General features: G+C 36.8%; 1 protein-coding gene across 2 annotated transcripts in view; it reads left to right on the top strand.

The window, feature by feature from the left end:
* Nucleotides 1-3,080: 3,080 nt before the first annotated feature.
* tbc1d23 (TBC1 domain family, member 23) overlaps nt 3,081-17,918 on the top strand; it is a 24,334-nt gene continuing 9,496 nt past the window's right edge. For both annotated transcript variants that reach the window (XM_073852126.1, XM_073852125.1), the window contains exons 1-13: nt 3,081-3,142; nt 6,242-6,356; nt 9,067-9,172; nt 10,834-11,038; nt 11,361-11,484; nt 13,402-13,526; nt 13,616-13,662; nt 13,769-13,872; nt 16,563-16,685; nt 16,806-16,898; nt 17,102-17,272; nt 17,375-17,417; nt 17,601-17,707. In XM_073852126.1, coding sequence (XP_073708227.1) covers nt 3,105-3,142; nt 6,242-6,356; nt 9,067-9,172; nt 10,834-11,038; nt 11,361-11,484; nt 13,402-13,526; nt 13,616-13,662; nt 13,769-13,872; nt 16,563-16,685; nt 16,806-16,898; nt 17,102-17,272; nt 17,375-17,417; nt 17,601-17,707 — 1,401 coding nt within the window. In that variant the 5' untranslated portion in view covers nt 3,081-3,104. The remainder of the gene's footprint in view (nt 3,143-6,241; nt 6,357-9,066; nt 9,173-10,833; nt 11,039-11,360; nt 11,485-13,401; nt 13,527-13,615; nt 13,663-13,768; nt 13,873-16,562; nt 16,686-16,805; nt 16,899-17,101; nt 17,273-17,374; nt 17,418-17,600; nt 17,708-17,918) is intronic.

Below are 17,918 nucleotides of genomic sequence, written 5' to 3'. Positions count from 1 at the left end.
CAGTTTTACCGTTTACTGCACGTTATTCTTCTTTTCATTTCTGATTTATAACAAAAAACAGAACAATGTCTAAAAGCTGCTATGACACAAGGTGTACAGTAAAAAAGCTAAAAAACTCATAAATACGTTTTTATAAGCTGTCGACCCAAAAAAAAAACGAGAGTTTAAGGACACAAATAGTTGTAGATGTCAGGGTATTTCACGTTGGGCCATTCAGTTGGATCATTTCTCCAACAAAAGGAAGGTAAGGAAAAGGTGCACTGACATAGACCAATAACTGTTCTCTTTGTGACTAAAACATATGGTTGGTGACTTCTTCAGAAAACAGACTTTTTTTAGATACACAACCACCCTACACTGATAAAAATCCACCCAGTGGTATTTTTTTAGTCTTTAAAAGTAATATTCTCTTTTTAACATCAGATCATTCTCAGCTCCTTGTCAGTGTGACAACACACCAACAGAGGCCGCTCCCAGGATAGTTGATTGACATGAGCGCCTTACCTTAGACCCGCCCTCACCGAGCTGAAACAGTCTGAGTCCGATCACCATTGTGTCGACTCAGGTGCAGGGGAAGACAAAAATGTCTCAGATTGAGCGATTGAGGTGTTTTGTTGTTGGATGTAATAATGAACATAGCAGTTGTCATTTACTCCTGACATCTGAGCCGCTGAAGATGCAGAGGATTAACGTTACTTTTGTTTTTGAAAGGAAAGCACTGATCTCGATTTACATATGCGTCTATGTTTGTGCAAATCATTCATGATTCAGCTTCACCCCCAGCAGAAGTGAGTATAATGGTGCGTTCACACCAGACGCGACTTGCGCGAATAAATTGCGCTATTTGCGCGTAGTTGGACGCTTGAACATTTAAGTTTACTCGCTTCATTCGCGCATTCGTGCATTTACTTCACGTCTGCCACTCGTCAGCGGGAAAGCAGTTGCAAAATAGGTGAATGAGCTCAATTTGCCAGCTTTACCTTGCTTTAGCTTGCTTGTAGTCTCAATATGTATATATATGTAGGTCAGATTGAGTAAAGAGCGTTTTTTTTAAACTTACCAGATTGTCCGACCTCTTCACTCACTTTCTTCCAAGCAAGATCCTTTTTATTCCTGTTTCTATAAAAGTACAAAGATGTATCGTACAGCTCTGAGTAACCACAGACAGCAACGGTGATTTTGTCCTCCATTGTTGTTTCGGATTTCTGCCTCCGTCACTCCTAGAGCAAGCTCCTGATTGGTTAACGCGGCGCGAATTTTAGCCAAAGTTCAGATTTTTGAACTCGCGCGTATGGCGCGGCAAATGCTTGAAACGCTCAATTCGCGCCGCTTCATTCGCACTATTCGCTCGTTTCGCGCCGCCTCATTCGCGCGTTTCGCGTCGCAGGATGGCTATTCACGTCTTTGCATTGACTTAACATGTAAATCACTCACGCTTGCCGCTTCATTCGTGTCCGGTGGGAACGCACCATAAGGGTTTTTAATGCATCTTTGCAAATTACCTTTCTTAGTAATGTGCTAGTTAGCAAGTTATTCTGCTAAAGTAAACATTACGGCTGGTTATCCCACTGTAGAGAGGGGCAGGGCAAGCAGAGCTCATTAGCATTTAAAGGAACATGCAACAGAATAGCTCGCTCTAAAAAGGGCTGATTTTGACAAGGTAAAAAGAGTCTTTTTACACTACCATTGAGAAATTTTAACCAAAGTATGTTATAGACTTCTCATTAAGACCCTAAAGAATCATATCGACTTGTGGAAAATGTGCATTTGGTGACCCTTTTAAAAAAACTTTCAAAAGTTGTATCTGTATACAATAGAACCAAAATACTGCAGATGCAAGAAGTGGGCAAAAGGAGATTAGCAATGTTTGTCTTTTCCCCCCTTTTTTAAAACAAAGATTTATAGGCCTATAAAATAAAACTACCTGTCAAAATTTTTTGAACAGTAAGATTTTGTATGTTTTTTCAAGAACTCTTTTCTGCTCAACAAGCCTGCATTTATTTGATCCAAAGCTCCAAGATCCAAGTTTTTTTTATTTAAACGTAATTTATTCCTGTCATATACATCATCCAGTCACATGATCCTTCAGAAATCATTCTTATATTCTGATTTGCTGCTCAATAAATAAATAAATAAATAAATATATGAGTAGAATTTTCAGGTTTCTTTGATGAATAGAAAGTTCAGAAGAACAGCATTTATCTGAAATAGAAATCTTTTGTAACATTATAAATGCCTTTATCATCACTTTTGATCAATTTAAAGCATCCTTGCTAAATAAAAGTATTAATTTCTATAACCCCCCCCCCCAAAAAAAAATGACTAAAAGCTTTTTTAAAAAGAAAAAAAAAAAGAAAAAAGAATGGTATAGTGTATAATGTTACAAAAGTTTTTTTTTTATTATTTCAAATAACTGCTGGTCTTTAGATCTCTCCATTCATCAAAGAATCCTGAAAAAATGTACTCAACTGTTTTAAATATTGATATTTATAATTAAATATTTATTGAAAATCAAACTGGACTGGAGTAGCCTAATGATGCTGAAAATTTAGTTTGATCACATGAATAAATTACATTTTAAAATAAATTCAAATGGAAAGCAGCTATTTTAAATAGTGTAAAATATTTTACAGTATTAAGCATTAACTGTATTTTGGATCAAATAAATTAAAAATCGTGTTCACACACTGTTGACTGGTAGTGTATTTTACACAAACAAATTACGTTTATTAATTAAAAACTTTGTATTTATGGCGTTTTTTCAATAACGTTAAAAATGACAAACATTATACAACAAGAGGATGCACAGTTAGAAAAAAAATTACAATTAATAATCCTAATTAATTTAACGGCCAGTGGACTAGGCTATGTAGGCTACAACAAATAAACGACTGAGGCGTTTTGGAGGCAGACAACAAGTGTCATATCTCCTCAAAACCGAGCGTGTCTAAAACGCTTTTATTTCATTAATCAAAGCTAAAATCTCGCGTTTGTAGAATCTACAGTTCCGCTGATTATTATCGCGTTCTACGTCGTGCGTCGTGATCGTAGCGACAAGACGCTGGCATTTACGACACAGCTTGACGTGGACCGTCACCACAGCAATGGCGGATGCTGTAGGGGAAGTGCTTGAAGGCAGCTGGTAAGAAAACACAACTGATGAGTTTTACCGTAGAACGGTTTATGACACCCAGTCCGATATTGTCACTTAGAACTTGAAGTCCGTTGAAGAAAGACTGTTAATGTTGTAGCATTTGCACGGCAGCCGTTTGAGTAGCAGGTAGACAGCGATGCTGTGCTAAACAGCTAACGTTAGTCTGGTTAGCCAAAGCAGACAGTGTATTGTTTGGAGACTCCAGCTGTTTTCCAGACCTTCTCAGCAGTTTGACATTGTCATTTTATTAATATTGTTATCTGTATAATACGTATTTTAAGCGTTTAAACGGCATCTTGTGTTTTCGTAACGTTAGAAGTTGGGTGTTGAAACACATTTGGCAAGGCGTTAGCGTAGCTTTTAACACAATAGAGTTGTGATAATTATAATATATCGTTAATGTTTTCGCCACTATGGCCATTTTTTTTGTCTCACTAATAGTTTACGCTTTTCAGCTTATGTTAAAATTGTGAATTATTCTGTTGAGCTGTGTAAGACATTTTTATTTAGCTATGGTGGTTTTCCGAAACTCTGTGATTCCGTTTGTTTAGACTGAAACAGTATTAACTTTTATGACTTTTGTCCTCTGTGGTTCAAAATACTGGCAAAGATCATAGTTTATAGATAATTAGTTAATTAACTACTCAAATTACAGTGGAATGGTGGATTACTTTACTGCGATTTTTAAAAAAACTTTTTGTAGTGACTCTTTTGAATGAGAATGTTTTTATGACTGTTCCAGTTGTGTCTTGTACATGAAAGTTGTATCAAGTCTGAACATCAGAGACTACTCCTAGGTTATAAATGTTTGAGGAATGGATAATGAGTGTTTTCTTTTGACAGCCCAACTAAACTGACAGCATAGTGACGTCAACATTTTTTTCTACCATAATACCATAAAATAAAATACCAATACCAGTATAGATTTCTAAACGGTTAACGTTCTAGAATGAACCTGCATAATGGCTAAGTTTGTCAAAAATAGTTTTAATCCTCGATTTTTGAGTTTAGTATTTAGTGGTTCTTCTACAAAAGGACATGTTCACGCATAGGAATTGCAAAGACACGCCTCTTTTTGTGAGCAATTGTGTCATCTTCCTTTTCTACTGAATATAGACCTTCCTGTTTTCACAGACAATGACCACGAAGACAAATGATTCCGTAGAAGAGATAAATGGAACAAAGTGTGAGGGTGTCATATATATCAGTCTGTAATATCAAAGTCCGTTGTTAACCACAGATAGCGCTTCACATGTTCTTTAGCTCTTGTTTCACCTTAAAAAGCATTTGTTGGGCATTAAGTTTTCTGTCTCATTATTAAGGCATTCAGCCAAAATATCTGGATGTGGCCACTTGTGGCATTTTTCTCACCCCAGTTTGGAATGCTTGGTATGGCTGGTTGTTAGACAGCTTTCATCTTCGTCTTCTTTCGTAAGAGTATGTCAGGACTTTAGAATGACTGTGGAACTCATCATCTAATCATCGATAATCAGTTTAACTACACTTTTTAGATGTTTTAGATTTCTTGATGTATTTAACCTATTCTATTAGGGTGAACAACAGATAAGGTTTTGAAGAAATTCTGAGAATCAGAATAATCAGTTGAATGGGTTAAAAATTATACTAAAAAATAAAAACAGTTTGTCTTTAAGTACTACATTGCAGGTTAACATTAAGTGTTTTTGTCATTTTGAATAATTGCTCTTTATCTATTTAGTTTATTTTGTTATACATCATGTGTGTTTTAGCAGCAGCTGTTGTGTGCATCATTTGCAGTGTGCTTGAATGAGTGATATGCATTGTTTGATTCCAGCACAGTTGTTTTTAGCAGTACCGTGTATTGAGAGTAGGGCTTTGTCTGAGATTTTTTTTTCATGGCGGTATAGCAGATGGTAAAGAGGCCTCAGAGGATTTCGTTCTGTTTTACCTCAGCTGAAAATGCAATTTAGTGCAAGTCGAGGCCTTTTTTTTTTTTTTTTCCTCTTGAAAATCCTTATACGAGGTTCTTATACCAGGTTTTGCTAGTGTCTGGAGTTTGTAGTACCTTTTGAGAGAAACCCCGGAGGAGAGTGGAGCGTCTGATCAAGCTGTGCCCTTTTGACTGAATATTGCATTTGGTGTAATTTTCCCCTGTTGTTGAATTTTCAATAATGTGTGTTCATTGCATAGCCATGTCAGCTGGTGTGCGCAAACACACCTTATTTGTTGTGGCAATATTCATTTCTGTAGAGCTCAACATATTGCTCATAAATGATTCATGTCAGAGGCTGCTGCTCACTGGGTGTTTTTTGCTATCTGCTAAGCAATTTTTTTTTTGTTTTAATGCATTTTCAAATATAGGAGACTGAGAAAAATGCTCATTTTAGAGGAATATTTTAGATGGTACTTGCAGACGTTTGCATCTGAACTCTTCAGGTGTTTGTGATTTTAATGTACATTAAAATGTTTTTAGGTGAGGTCAGAGAAGAAATTAAAAACTGAATTCTGCAAGAGTGCATTAAATTGATCAAACGTAAAGACATTTATAATGTGACATTTATAAGTGAAAAATAAATACTGTCTTTGTGAACTCTTTATTCATCAAAAATCCTGAAAACTATGTTTAATGGTTTTCTCAAATTTAAGCAGAACAACTGTTTTCAATATTGATAATAATAAAAGAAGAAATGTTCCTTAAGCGCCAAATCAGCATATGTGATTTTGGATAGGACAATATTTGCCTGAGATACAACTATTTGAAAATCTGGAATCTGCAAATCTGCAATCTAGAGGGTGCAAAAAAAAAAAAAAAAAAAATCTAAATACTAAACGAATCTGAATCAAAGTTGTACAAATGAAGTTTTTAGTTATGCATATCATTAATCACAAATTAAGTTTTGATATTTACAGTAGGAGATTTACAAAATATCTTCATGGAATATGATCTTTACTTTATATCCTAGTGATTTTTGGCATAAAAGAAAAATTGGTAGGCTAATTTTGACCCATACAATGTATTTTTAGCTATTGCTACAAATATATCCATGCTACTTAAGACCTGATCACAGTGTGTCATGTGAGCATTGATTATGTGTGTGTTTCCTGAAGGTCGCATGATCTGGCTGACGCTCTTGACACAGCAGAATGTGATCTGGACACTAACCAGGATGGTGTTATCCAGGTCCGAAACTTACCCCCACAACAGCGGGCCAAGTTATGGATGGTAGGTATATATGTGTGTGTGTGTCTGAAAACAAAATGGCTTGACTCATCAGCCTGTGTAGCATCATGTGGAAATATCGACTATCTGGATTAGGGCTGGGCGGTATGACCAAAATTTTATTTCACGGTATGAGAAATTTTATTTCACCTATTCTTTCACGATATAGTTTTTTATATAGTTAGTTATTCCAGAAAATGTACAAAAGGGCTTTAAATAATAAACTAGAAGCTAAAGTTCGATAACTAACTTTAAATGTTGGCTTGGAGAGCTAGAAACACTTTTGTGTCCGAGTTCTGACTTCTAAATAAAACACTGTAAAAAAGTCTTTGAATTGAGATCTGTTATCCTGTGGCCCACTCTTGTGGACAACATTAGCACTATGAACCACAGTAACATCTCACGCTCATGAAAGGCTTTAAGTGCAGTGTTTCCCCTACCATTATCTTAGGGGGGCGCCCCGCCCCCCCAACGGCACCCCCCGCCCCCCTTGAATGTCAAGTTCATTTTATTTTCGATATAGCGTCAGATCACAATAGAAGTCATTAAGGTTATCTTTCCTATAGAACAGGGCTATACATTGTTCTTTTATTAAACAAACTAAATTGCCTTGTGTTATTTATCTTATTTACACGAAGGCATGTCATTTCTGTCTTTACATGATCGCGTGTTTACAATGTCTCCTCTGCGAAAACACAGACTGGATCGCGGACTCCATTCATAAAAACCGAATCTACTATAGCGCGAAATGCCACGTAAATTCGTCGATTTTTGGATTAATAAATCAAAAGTTGGTCTGTTACTTCATTCAAATCGCGATATGGACTAGTGTCTGTGAAAACTGAAATGCAAAAAGACCGTTTCAATATGAATCCTGCATGCTCCGTTTGCCTCTGTTTGTATGAATGGTGGAGACGCGCTTTTACTACACGCATATACTGAAGCACACGTGACGCTCCCGCTAATTTTGGGCATTTGCATCTCGCATGAACAGATAAACTCAATATCCAAAGCTGCTGTGAGTGTCACTTTTACCGTTTCATTTGAGAAAACTAGCATCATAACATGCTGTACACACACAGAAACTTCAAGGCAACCTGTCAAAATAAAAGTAACATGTAACAGAACATTAGTCTTGTATTACTTTTGTACAGTATAATGTAGGTGTTTATATATTCCTATTTAAATAATTGACATGAAACAATATATATGATAAAAATAAATATAACAAGATTAACCACTTAATTGTAGAAAAAATACTACAATTATTATTTAAATGTTAAATTATTATTATTTATTGATTTTAACAGTAAACCTCTGTTTATTTGCCAAAAATTAAAAGGGTTTATTTTTCATTTGATTAAAAATAAATAAATGTTTATACTTTTAATTTGATTATGAGAAAAAATAATACACACAAGAATTAAAAAAAAAAAAAAAAGCAAAAGTTGGTAGAGCCCTATTGTTCAAAATGTTAAAATAGAGAGTTTTGGACTTATTTTTCCACTGAATAAGTCTATAATAATGTTTTCGTTATTTCACAAAGTAGGGTAAAGTACCGGGGGGAAAAAAAGTAACGTTGGCTACCGGCACCCAACCCCCTAAGCGCCCCCCCCCCCCCCCCCAACACTGGAAACCTAGGGGAAACACTGAAGTGTTACATAAAGCAGCTAGCAAACACCTGAATGTACCTGTTGATGTGTTCTAATGGGTGGATGGACTGAAATCGCTGGAATATTTACATTTTAAAGGAGGTCAAATTCGTGCAAATGATGTAGTTTTGTGGGCACGTACACAAAATGTACGCGATGAAGGATCTGCTTTTGGTTTTGAATAAAACAGCTCACAAACAGCTAAATTTAGCTCTTGTTGTGTTCTTATGGGTGGATGGAATGAAATCGCTGGAATATCATAATTTTAATTAGTTCAAATTAGTTTTGTGAGTACGTACACAGAATGTACGCGCTGAAGCAAAAGTGAAAGTAGGTAAGAGGCCATCGCTCTTGAGTGAAGAGGAATTGCTCCTTTAGAGGGGGCATTTTTTTCTCAGCCAATGCAAGTCTATAGGAAATTTTTCATGTAAAATTTTTTTTTATAATAATAAATAAATTGTAAGTCTGATCAGTCTAAAAAGATATAGCAACAATCTCGTGGCCAGGGCCCAGGTCGCTGCCAAGTTTGGGGCTTCTGCTCGTGAGTTGGCCACGCCCACTTATTTACATTTCGCGGAATACATGGAATAAAAAAATTCTTTTAGGGTACACATTTCATTCCGCGTTAACGATATATACCGTCATTCCGCCCAGCCCTAATCTGGATTATGAAAAAGCTTTGGAAAGATTGTACATGCTGTGTGTTGATGAGATGGACAGAAAAAGCTTTCATGCTTATGACAGAATACATAAGAGATCCATACAGAGCTTTGTTTTAAAGGGTTTCCTTTAGAGCCAACGGGTCCCAAAGGGCTTTAGAGAGCCTCTGTATCGATCAAATGGCCATTAAGGAAACTGTAGAAGGCTCGAAGTGTAGGACCGTTTAAATGTACACCCCATGGGGATGGCATTAGCTTAGATCACACAGTGTGTTTCAAAAGCCTTGTTGAACTGCAGTTGCTTTCACAGCGTTTCCTTTACCATACTTTTCCCCCCCTTATTTTTTAGTTTCTGGCTCTGATGTTGAGCGTGTGCATGTGTGTTTGTGTGTGTGTTAACAGATTGCATTGAACGTGTCTGGTAAAGGAGATAGTCTGTCCTCATGGGATGGGGCTTTGGACCTTCCAGAACAGACGCTCATTCACAGCCGCAGTCAGCAGATCATTGGTGAATAACCTTTGCACACCTCACCTCATTTTCATTGTGCCGTTTATGTGTAGTAATGCACTACACATTTATAGCATATCAGTTCTATGAATGTGTAGAAAGACAGTCTACATTATAAGCCTGCTGGTTATTCAAAACAGCCTGTGACATATTGTGCGTTTAACACACATTTAACTGTTGGCAAGACTTTCTTTTTGTTTGTAAAAGCATGTCTTGAAACTAAACTAGCAAGTTATTTTTGGATCAGGAGTACCTTCCTTATCTGTTATACATATTATTTTTAGAGATGTAACGATATCAAAATCTCAAGATACGATAATATCCGCAGTATGAAGTCCACGATACGATATTTATAAAAAAAAAAGTCAAATGAAGATTTGGAAAAAATGCAAATTTTGTACTTTTTAAAGTTCAATTATTTTCTCTAATAAATGAAGTCAGAAAAAAGTCAGTGAATCAATATGTACCTGAACTTTAAAGGGGACTTGACCCTCTTTTTAGTTGTGGTGGTCTAAATTACTTTCACATTGGTGTTTTAGAAGCCAAACAAATTAGATTATAAAAATAAAAATAACAATTTTATGTTATTGTTATTCCTATGACAGTAATAGCCATATATTTTTGTGTGCAACACCCACATCTCATCTCGTTTTTTTTATGATCTGTTATACTCAAATACATTTCACAATACAGAATGAAAGATTTGATGCTGTTTCAGTTTCATTGTGGCTTATTTATTTTATTTTTTTCTGTATAAATAATATTTACATTCAACTTTTTCAGACACCAGATACATTTTTTTTAATATATAATATAATTTATATACAATATATTTTTTACTAGTGGGTACAGGACACTCTAGTTCAATTATGTAAAGGAGGATAGCAAAATAAAGTGAACTATGATCTATTATACCCCAAAATTCTTCATACAATGGACTACCAGTAAAATAGATAAACATTTTACACTTTGTCCTGACCATGTTTTCTTACATACCTTTCTATCAAAGTTATCTGACATTATCAAGATGAATTTGTTCTTGTTATATTTTGTCGTATTGCGAAATTACGGTGTTTCCGTTAACCGATGTTATGCGAATAGAGCGTCATTTTTTTTTCTTCCTCTTGCAATAAGTCATGGCAACGGATTTTGGCTATATTTAGTCGAATGTGACCTGTAAATGCAAAAAAATGTTTTCATTGCTGTTTTGCAAAATATTCCTTTTTCAAATTGCCTGAAAAACCACCTCATGTAAGCATAAAAACTTTTTTTGCGATATATGGGAGTTTTTGCGAAATTGATGCGTTTCCATTAGACGTATTTTTAATTCACAATTTCATTTTGCGCAATTTAAGGGGTAATGGAAACGTAGCTAATGTGAGAAATAAGGGTGTCCGAATAGATTTTGGTTTGACTGTAGTTAATCATTTAATTAGATATTTATTCCACCTTGTTTTTTCTGTAAAAATAGCTAATAAACCAACAGCACTAGCTTAGTAGCTTATCTTGGAAGGATGCTCCCGGAGTCATGATAAATCCCATGCATTCTTTTGAGTTCTGTGCACAAACCCATTATCTCAAACAATATACTGAGGAAAAATATGAATATGAAATGGTGGGATTCCTTATATTTTGATGTAAATGTTTTTCTTTGGATATAGATGAGCTAGGGTTACCAGCGGAGGAAGGACGGGACCTGGTATCAGATGTGGAGTCAGTGATCACATTTTACTGCAAGTCCAGAAATGTCACCTTCACTCCAGATCTTAGTTGGCCACACATCCTCAAACCACTTCTGGGCTTGCAGCTGTCTCGCAAAGACCTCTACAACTGCTTCTACGCCATCATGAATAAATACATCCCACGGTAGGGGTGTTCATATGTCTGTCTGTGATTTTGTGTACTTAAAAAAAAAAAAAAAAAAAAAAAAAAAAGAATAAAACCCAGAAGCTTTGTTCTTTTTTTTTTTTCCCCCAAAATTGGTATTGAGGTAATGGAAATGTAGCAAAGTTTAAACAATTTAAACTGAAAGAAAGTTTCAGTTTTGTTAAAGGTGGTTAAATGCTGATAAATGCCACCCTTTTCAAGTCTTCTGTGCCCGAAAAGGTCAATAGAGACAATGTTAGGTTGGAAGAAGGGCTTTATATGTCAGTTTTCTTGATATAGGGTAATTATTTGCCTTTTGCAGAGACTGCGTTGCGAAGGGAAGACCATTTCACCTCTTCAGACTCCTACTGCAGTACCATGAGCCTGAATTCTGCTCATTCCTGGACACAAAAAAGATCACTCCCGATGCCTATGCCATCAACTGGGTCAGTCATTCTCTGTTTGAATATTTTATAAAGTATTTGGCTTAGTACAAGGGTGTCCAATCCTGCTTCAACTTGCCACAACACACCCTCCTGGTTCAGGTGTGTTTAATTGAGGTTCAAGCTTTTGTTCTGCCACAACCAGGATTGGAAACCCCTGGCTTAATATTTAAAGGAACTGTATGTAAGAAATTTATGTCAGTTAATCATAAAATGGCCCTGACATGTCACTAGACATTAAGAAATCATGTTCATTTCAAATACTTATATCACTGACAACAGTGGTCCGGCCAGGATATTGTCATTTAAAAGTGAAAGTTGCAGCCCACAACTGATGTTATTGTTGTCATGTTGTGTTTTGTTCTGAGGCTCCACCCTCCAGCTATCTACCAATCACGAAGTCAGTTTTGTGATCCGGGTTGCCAGCTCTGTTACAGCTGCAGCTATGAACCTGTCGGATAAAACATGTATAACGTTACGAAACCTAAAAGACCTCGTTATGAATCCGAAATACGTTGTGACAAAATAAAAATTAATTATCAAAATAAATCAAGGATTTGTATAGGAGATGCCTTTGAAAGATGGAGACGGCTGAAAACGGAGAAGAATTTGAAGACAGACGCCAACGTTGCTAATTTTCTCCTGGACAGGTAAGATTCATCTATGATTGGCTAACTTTGCTTCCGTACACAGTGGATTTTCCACGGTCACCCGCGCTAAATGCGTTCATAAAAAGCTTTATATCGCACCACTAGCAGGGTATGAAAACAATCTATGTTCGACTGAAATGTGGTGTTACACCGAGTCTACACTGGACGCGACAAAGCGACCGTTGCAAATCATTTAAACTTTGTGTGAGCATGTCATAAATAGAACGCGGCAGCAGATTACTGTCGGGGATCTGCCGTGTCGCGCCGCATCCAGTGTAGACGGCATAAAAGGTTCTATTGTATTTTGTCGCGTCGCGCTGCGCCACTCGCGTCCGGTGTAGACACGGTGTTACAGTACATCTTTACGAAATATTTGGCTAATCGCCATTAGTAAATTTTTGCGATACATAATTACTTCGCAAAACATCTCTCGTGAAGCAACAGAAGAAAAAAAATACTGTGTAGGACTCGTCACTTGCCATTGGAAGCTCCTTGTAGCAGCCTAGGTTCCTGCTGGATGCTGCTGCTTAGCTGGCAACCTCGAGTCAGGGGGGAGAGGGAGGGGATACACCGTTCTACAGTATTTTGAAAGTGATTGCAGTACCAGTTTTGGCCACAATTCTACAAACGGTTCCTTTAAATTATACTTAAAGGGTTAATTCACCCAAAAATGAAAATTAGCCCATTATTTACTCACCCTCAAGGCATCCTAGGTGTAAATGACTTCCTTCTGTCAGACAAATGCACTCTTGAGTTAAGTGCACCCATCTATAATAAAAAAGTGCCTCACACGGCTCTGGGGGGGTGAATAAAGGCCTCCTGTAGCGAATCGATGCGTTTTTGTAAATATCCATATTTAAAACGTAATCATTTTTTTAGATTAAAGTGATTATTACGTCTTAAATATGGATATTTGTCTTACAAAAATGCATCGATTCACTACAGGAGGCCTTTATTCACCCCCGGAGCTATGTTTGGACTGTCGAAGAGAAACACCTGGCCTTTGCCATTATAAAGCTTGGATGAGCCAGTACAAATTTTAATCTGATTCCAATCTCATTTGACTGAAAAAGGAAGTCATAAATACCTAGGATGCCTTGAGGGTGAGTAAATAATAGGCTAATTTTCATTTTTGGGTGAACTAACCCTTTAACTTATAAACACTATGGATCAATTATGAAAAAGTGTTATGGTCGTAATCCTAAATTTAAATCAAAATATTTTGAGCTGTATTCTAATAAGTCCTTTTTTAAATTCTTGTTTCCTGCAGCTGGGCAGTCTCTTTTCTAGCAGCTGTCCCCCAGAGGTGTCACAGGCTTTATGGGATGTTTATCTCCAACAGGCTGACCCTTTTCTCATCTTCTTCCTCATGCTCATCATCCTTGTCAATGCCAAGTATGTGACAGTTCAGACTGTTCAGTGAACAGTTTTACTTTGCTGTTTATGAGGAATGTTAATGTTTTTTTCTGTTTTCTGATGTCCAGAGACGGCATCTCTATCCACGAAGGAGAAAGCAGAGAGGAAATTATCAGTAAATTCTTTCATGCATTTTTTAAAACAATACATTACAAAAATCTGTTGCATTGTCCAGTGTGTCCAAAGTGTACAGCTGTAATTTTTATTTTCTTTTTTCCCAGGTATGCTGAAGCAATCACCAGAATTCCTAGATGTAGAAGACCTTGAAGACTTGTTTTCTTTAGCACAGTATTACAACAGCAAGACGCCTCTTTCTCTCAGAAAGGTAAGCGTTACAGTGGTGGTCAAAATTATTAGAACACTAGTATTTTCATCAGCTAAAAAATTATTTTAGGTCAGTTATTTCTATCTTTTATCAGTAGGAAATATCAATTTACATTTCCAGACATTCATTTTGCCATTGATTGTAATAATCCAGTGAGATTTATATGCACAAGGAGTCTGCTAAAAGTTTTTGTAAAAATGCAGTAAAATGAGAATGCTTTCAAAAATATGATGTCATAAATAGATTTTCTTTATCAATTAACTTCTGTTAACTAAATTAAATCAACATTTGGTGTGATCATCCTTTGCGTTTAAAGCGGCTTTTGTCCTAGCTGCGTTTGTGCATAGTTTTTCAGGTAGCTTTGCAGATAGGTCTCTTGAAGTGTCTTGGAGATGTTGCCACAGTTCTTCTGGATTTAGTCTGTTTTAGTTTGTTCTGTTTCTTCATGCCGTTCCAGACAAACTGAATGATGATGATGAGATCAGATGTGGAGCACTGGCTGTTGTCAGATTCCTTGTACAAACACAAATCTCACTCGATTAATACAATAAATGGCAAACTGTAAAAATAGAAATAACTGACTTAAAACTATATTTTAGCTGGTGAAAATACTAGTGCTCTAATCATTTTGGCTTCCACTGTATATCTGTGTTCTTTGGACTGGGTGCAACCAGCTTCCTCTTAATAAAAACTAGGGTTGGGTACCGAAACCCGGTGCCAATACGGCACCGGTACCCATATAACCGGTATGTACCGGACCGAAACACAACGCGAATTTCGGTGCCTCATTTCGGTGCCGCTTAAGTGTCTTAACTGTCTTTTGAAATATTTGTCTTCTGGTGCTATGACACGGATGTAAGAAGCTTTGATTTGTCAACATGCATGATCGCTAGTTAAATTTAAATACTGCATTCATGGGGTGTCAGAATGATCGGAAAAATTATTTCCTGAATGAGAAAACTCACGTGAACGTCGGAAAGCTTTGATGATACAAATCCAAGACATCTGGCCATTTTCACATTTCAAATTAAAAGCACAAATCGTAGGGAAATGAAACCATCCAAGAAGCACGTGAATTCAGAACCTATCGTTACTTTTGCTCTGACTGCAGCAGGTAGACCACGTTAGCTAACGTTACATTAAACACGCTTAACTTAAAATGCCAAAAACTAAATGTTCTAAAGTGTGGCTATATTTCACAAAAATTGATTCAGGACAACGCGACATGCAACACATGTTTTACAACAGTTGTGTGTAAAGGGGGAAACACGTCAAACTTAATGAAACATTTGAGGGCACATGGAATAAGCTTGAAAGCATAGGGATGTACCGTGTTTGACAGTTTGTGGACATCAGCTGGCACTATCAGCAGGGCGCGATTTGCTCTAGTCTATGCATCCCTGCCTCTGCTGAATTATTTGAATTCCCGTTGGGATAAAATATCCTGTGAAGCTCTCCTACGTCCTGATGTAAATCGTCTAAAAATGAATCAAATGATTCGCGATACACGCATTGAAGTTCTGTTCTCAATAAAATGATTCGCGATCCGATTGGAGCGATTCGAAAGAGTGAATCACTGTGCGTTACTTAATAACCACACGAACCCAGTCACCATTAACAAAGGGGTTATTATTAAAAGGAAGAAGCAACAAAAAAACGTTTAGGAGGATGATTCCTCCCGCATATACATTTGAGTGCAGTGCAAGGGAAATACCCCGAAACCCGAGCCTTAAAGGGACAGACACCCAGACCGTTACAAGTGGTTTACTAATTCGTAAATAGTTTCAAATAGTTTCAAAAAGCTCTGTTTATACTTTGCTCACTTTCTCTATATAATTTATTTGTTGTCTGAAATTAAATCATTACAATTAATAGACCTAACTTACTGAACTTAATTTTTTTTTAATGAAATTGTGATCACATTAGACAGTTTTTGTATTAAAAACATTTCATGACATGACACGTAACAGATTACACTAACAATTTGGTCACCCTTCCACCTATAGGAAGAGAAAAAAGATTTAGACTAGAATGGAGACAGATCTGAACACAGGGCATGCGCACATCAATCTAACGTTATTTTTATCACAATGTACAACAATAATACTGTTTTATGTATAATAGTAAGGGCTAAGTGTAGACATTAAAAAAACACAATCTTTTAGGTAGAACAATTAATTTCATTGTTAGTTTCAGGTCAGAGCTGTACCCCTTCTAGCCACAACCCTGCCCCCTGCCCTGGTCTTACCAGGACATGCAATAAGTCAGGAGAGGTGCTCTATTTTGCCAGAGAAGGCAAATATGGTAATATTTCTGCAAAAGAATTGCTGAAATTTGAAGCTGTTAAATTATTGTAGTTGGGTTAGGTGGCTTAGATTTTATTGTTGTGTTTTGTATTTACTTATATATTAATGTATACTTTAAACTTTTAATAGATTTTTCATTTTAAAGAACCTTTTTTGTCCAATAAAAAGATATTCTTGTGTCATCCACCATTTTGTGGCTTTTTTTAAAAGTATCGGTTCAGGCACCGTTTTGGCACCGGTATCGATTTGGCACCGGTATCGAATAAACCCCAAACGATACCCAACCCTAATAAAAACAATAGATTCATCAGGATAGAGTCATGGTCTATCACAATAAATGTTTAGCAGGTATTTCATGCTCATTATCTGCTTTATGTGCTTTAGGAGAACCATAATCTGTTTGGCAGCAGTCTGGTGGCTCTGAAGGAAGAAGACATGGACCTGAGTCAGGCTCTCTGTTTGCCTGTATCGGTTCCTGAGATCCTGCAAGCCAACCAGCTACAACCTGTGAGTTCCCACTCCCCAAGAAGACATCTTCACATTATCTTTCATATTTATTAATGTTGATGATCAGGGCTCAACATTAAAGGGTTGTTCGTATGTTCTTGCGATTTGCATGCTGTTTAGGAGGGCGTGAGATTTTTTGTAGTTGACTGCCGTCCTGCTGAGCAGTACAATGCTGGTCACCTCTCCACTGCCTTTCACCTGGACTCTGACCTGGTAAGAATTTTTGCAAGCAGAGAAGGTGGCATTTGTTTGTAATAGTTCTAATAGAGATTGATTTCCTTTGGACCCACCTTGCTTCCTTAAAAATGCAATGTTTTAATATGTGTAGCTGCGTCAGAGAGTAATTGCACACAGCTCTGTGCACCTCCTGTGTCCTTGATGTGTAAAACTGTAAATGATATGGTATTGATTCACAGATGCTTCATAATCCCTCTGAGTTTGCCCTATCGGTGAAGTCTCTTCTGGAGGCACAGAAGCAGTCTCTGGAATCTGGCTCGGTGGCAAGTGGAGAGCATCTGTGCTTTATGGGCAGTGGACGGGAAGAAGAGGACATGTACATGAACATGGTGCTTGCCCACTTTCTACAGGTCAGAACTACATCTGCTGCTGCAATTATTATTGAAAGCATTTGACAACTGATAAGAACGTAAGTGGTAATCTAATGTTTGTTGTTGTTTTTTTTTGTTTAGAAAAATAAAGAGTTTGTGAGCATAGCAAAAGGTGGATTTATGGGTAAGTTCTGTTCTCTGTTTTGGTCTATGCATTGTACTGTCTGGTCAAATATAAATAAGTAAATAAATGTATTCAGATATAAAAAATAAATGTGATCAGCAGGTTTACATAACATGACAGCAGCAGTTACATTGTGCTGATGAAAATAACTGTGTGTATAAAGTATTTTTCTTTAATGTTCAGCATTGCAGCAGCACCTGGCAGATATTAACGTTGAAGGGCCGGATAACGTTTATGTTCACTGGATTGTGAGCACCTCAGGATCCCACAGCAGCCTCAGCTCAGCTGATGTGAGTTTAGTGTGTATGTGTGTGTGTGTGTGTGTGTGTGTGATGCACTTTACATTAAAAGACTTCACTCCAAAAGAAAACAGCATTGGGGTGTAACGGTTCACACATTTCACAGTTCAGTTTGATACAACACCGATGTCACGGTATTGAGAAAAAGGAATATCTCAGTATTTTTGTTTTCCATTGTTTTTTAATATAACATCCTAAAATA

This window comes from Garra rufa, chromosome 12, assembly GCF_049309525.1.
Source record: "Garra rufa chromosome 12, GarRuf1.0, whole genome shotgun sequence".
NCBI lineage: Eukaryota > Metazoa > Chordata > Actinopteri > Cypriniformes > Cyprinidae > Garra > Garra rufa.
The sequence above is the reverse complement of the archived record's forward strand: the minus strand, read 5'-3'. Positions and strand labels throughout refer to the sequence as shown.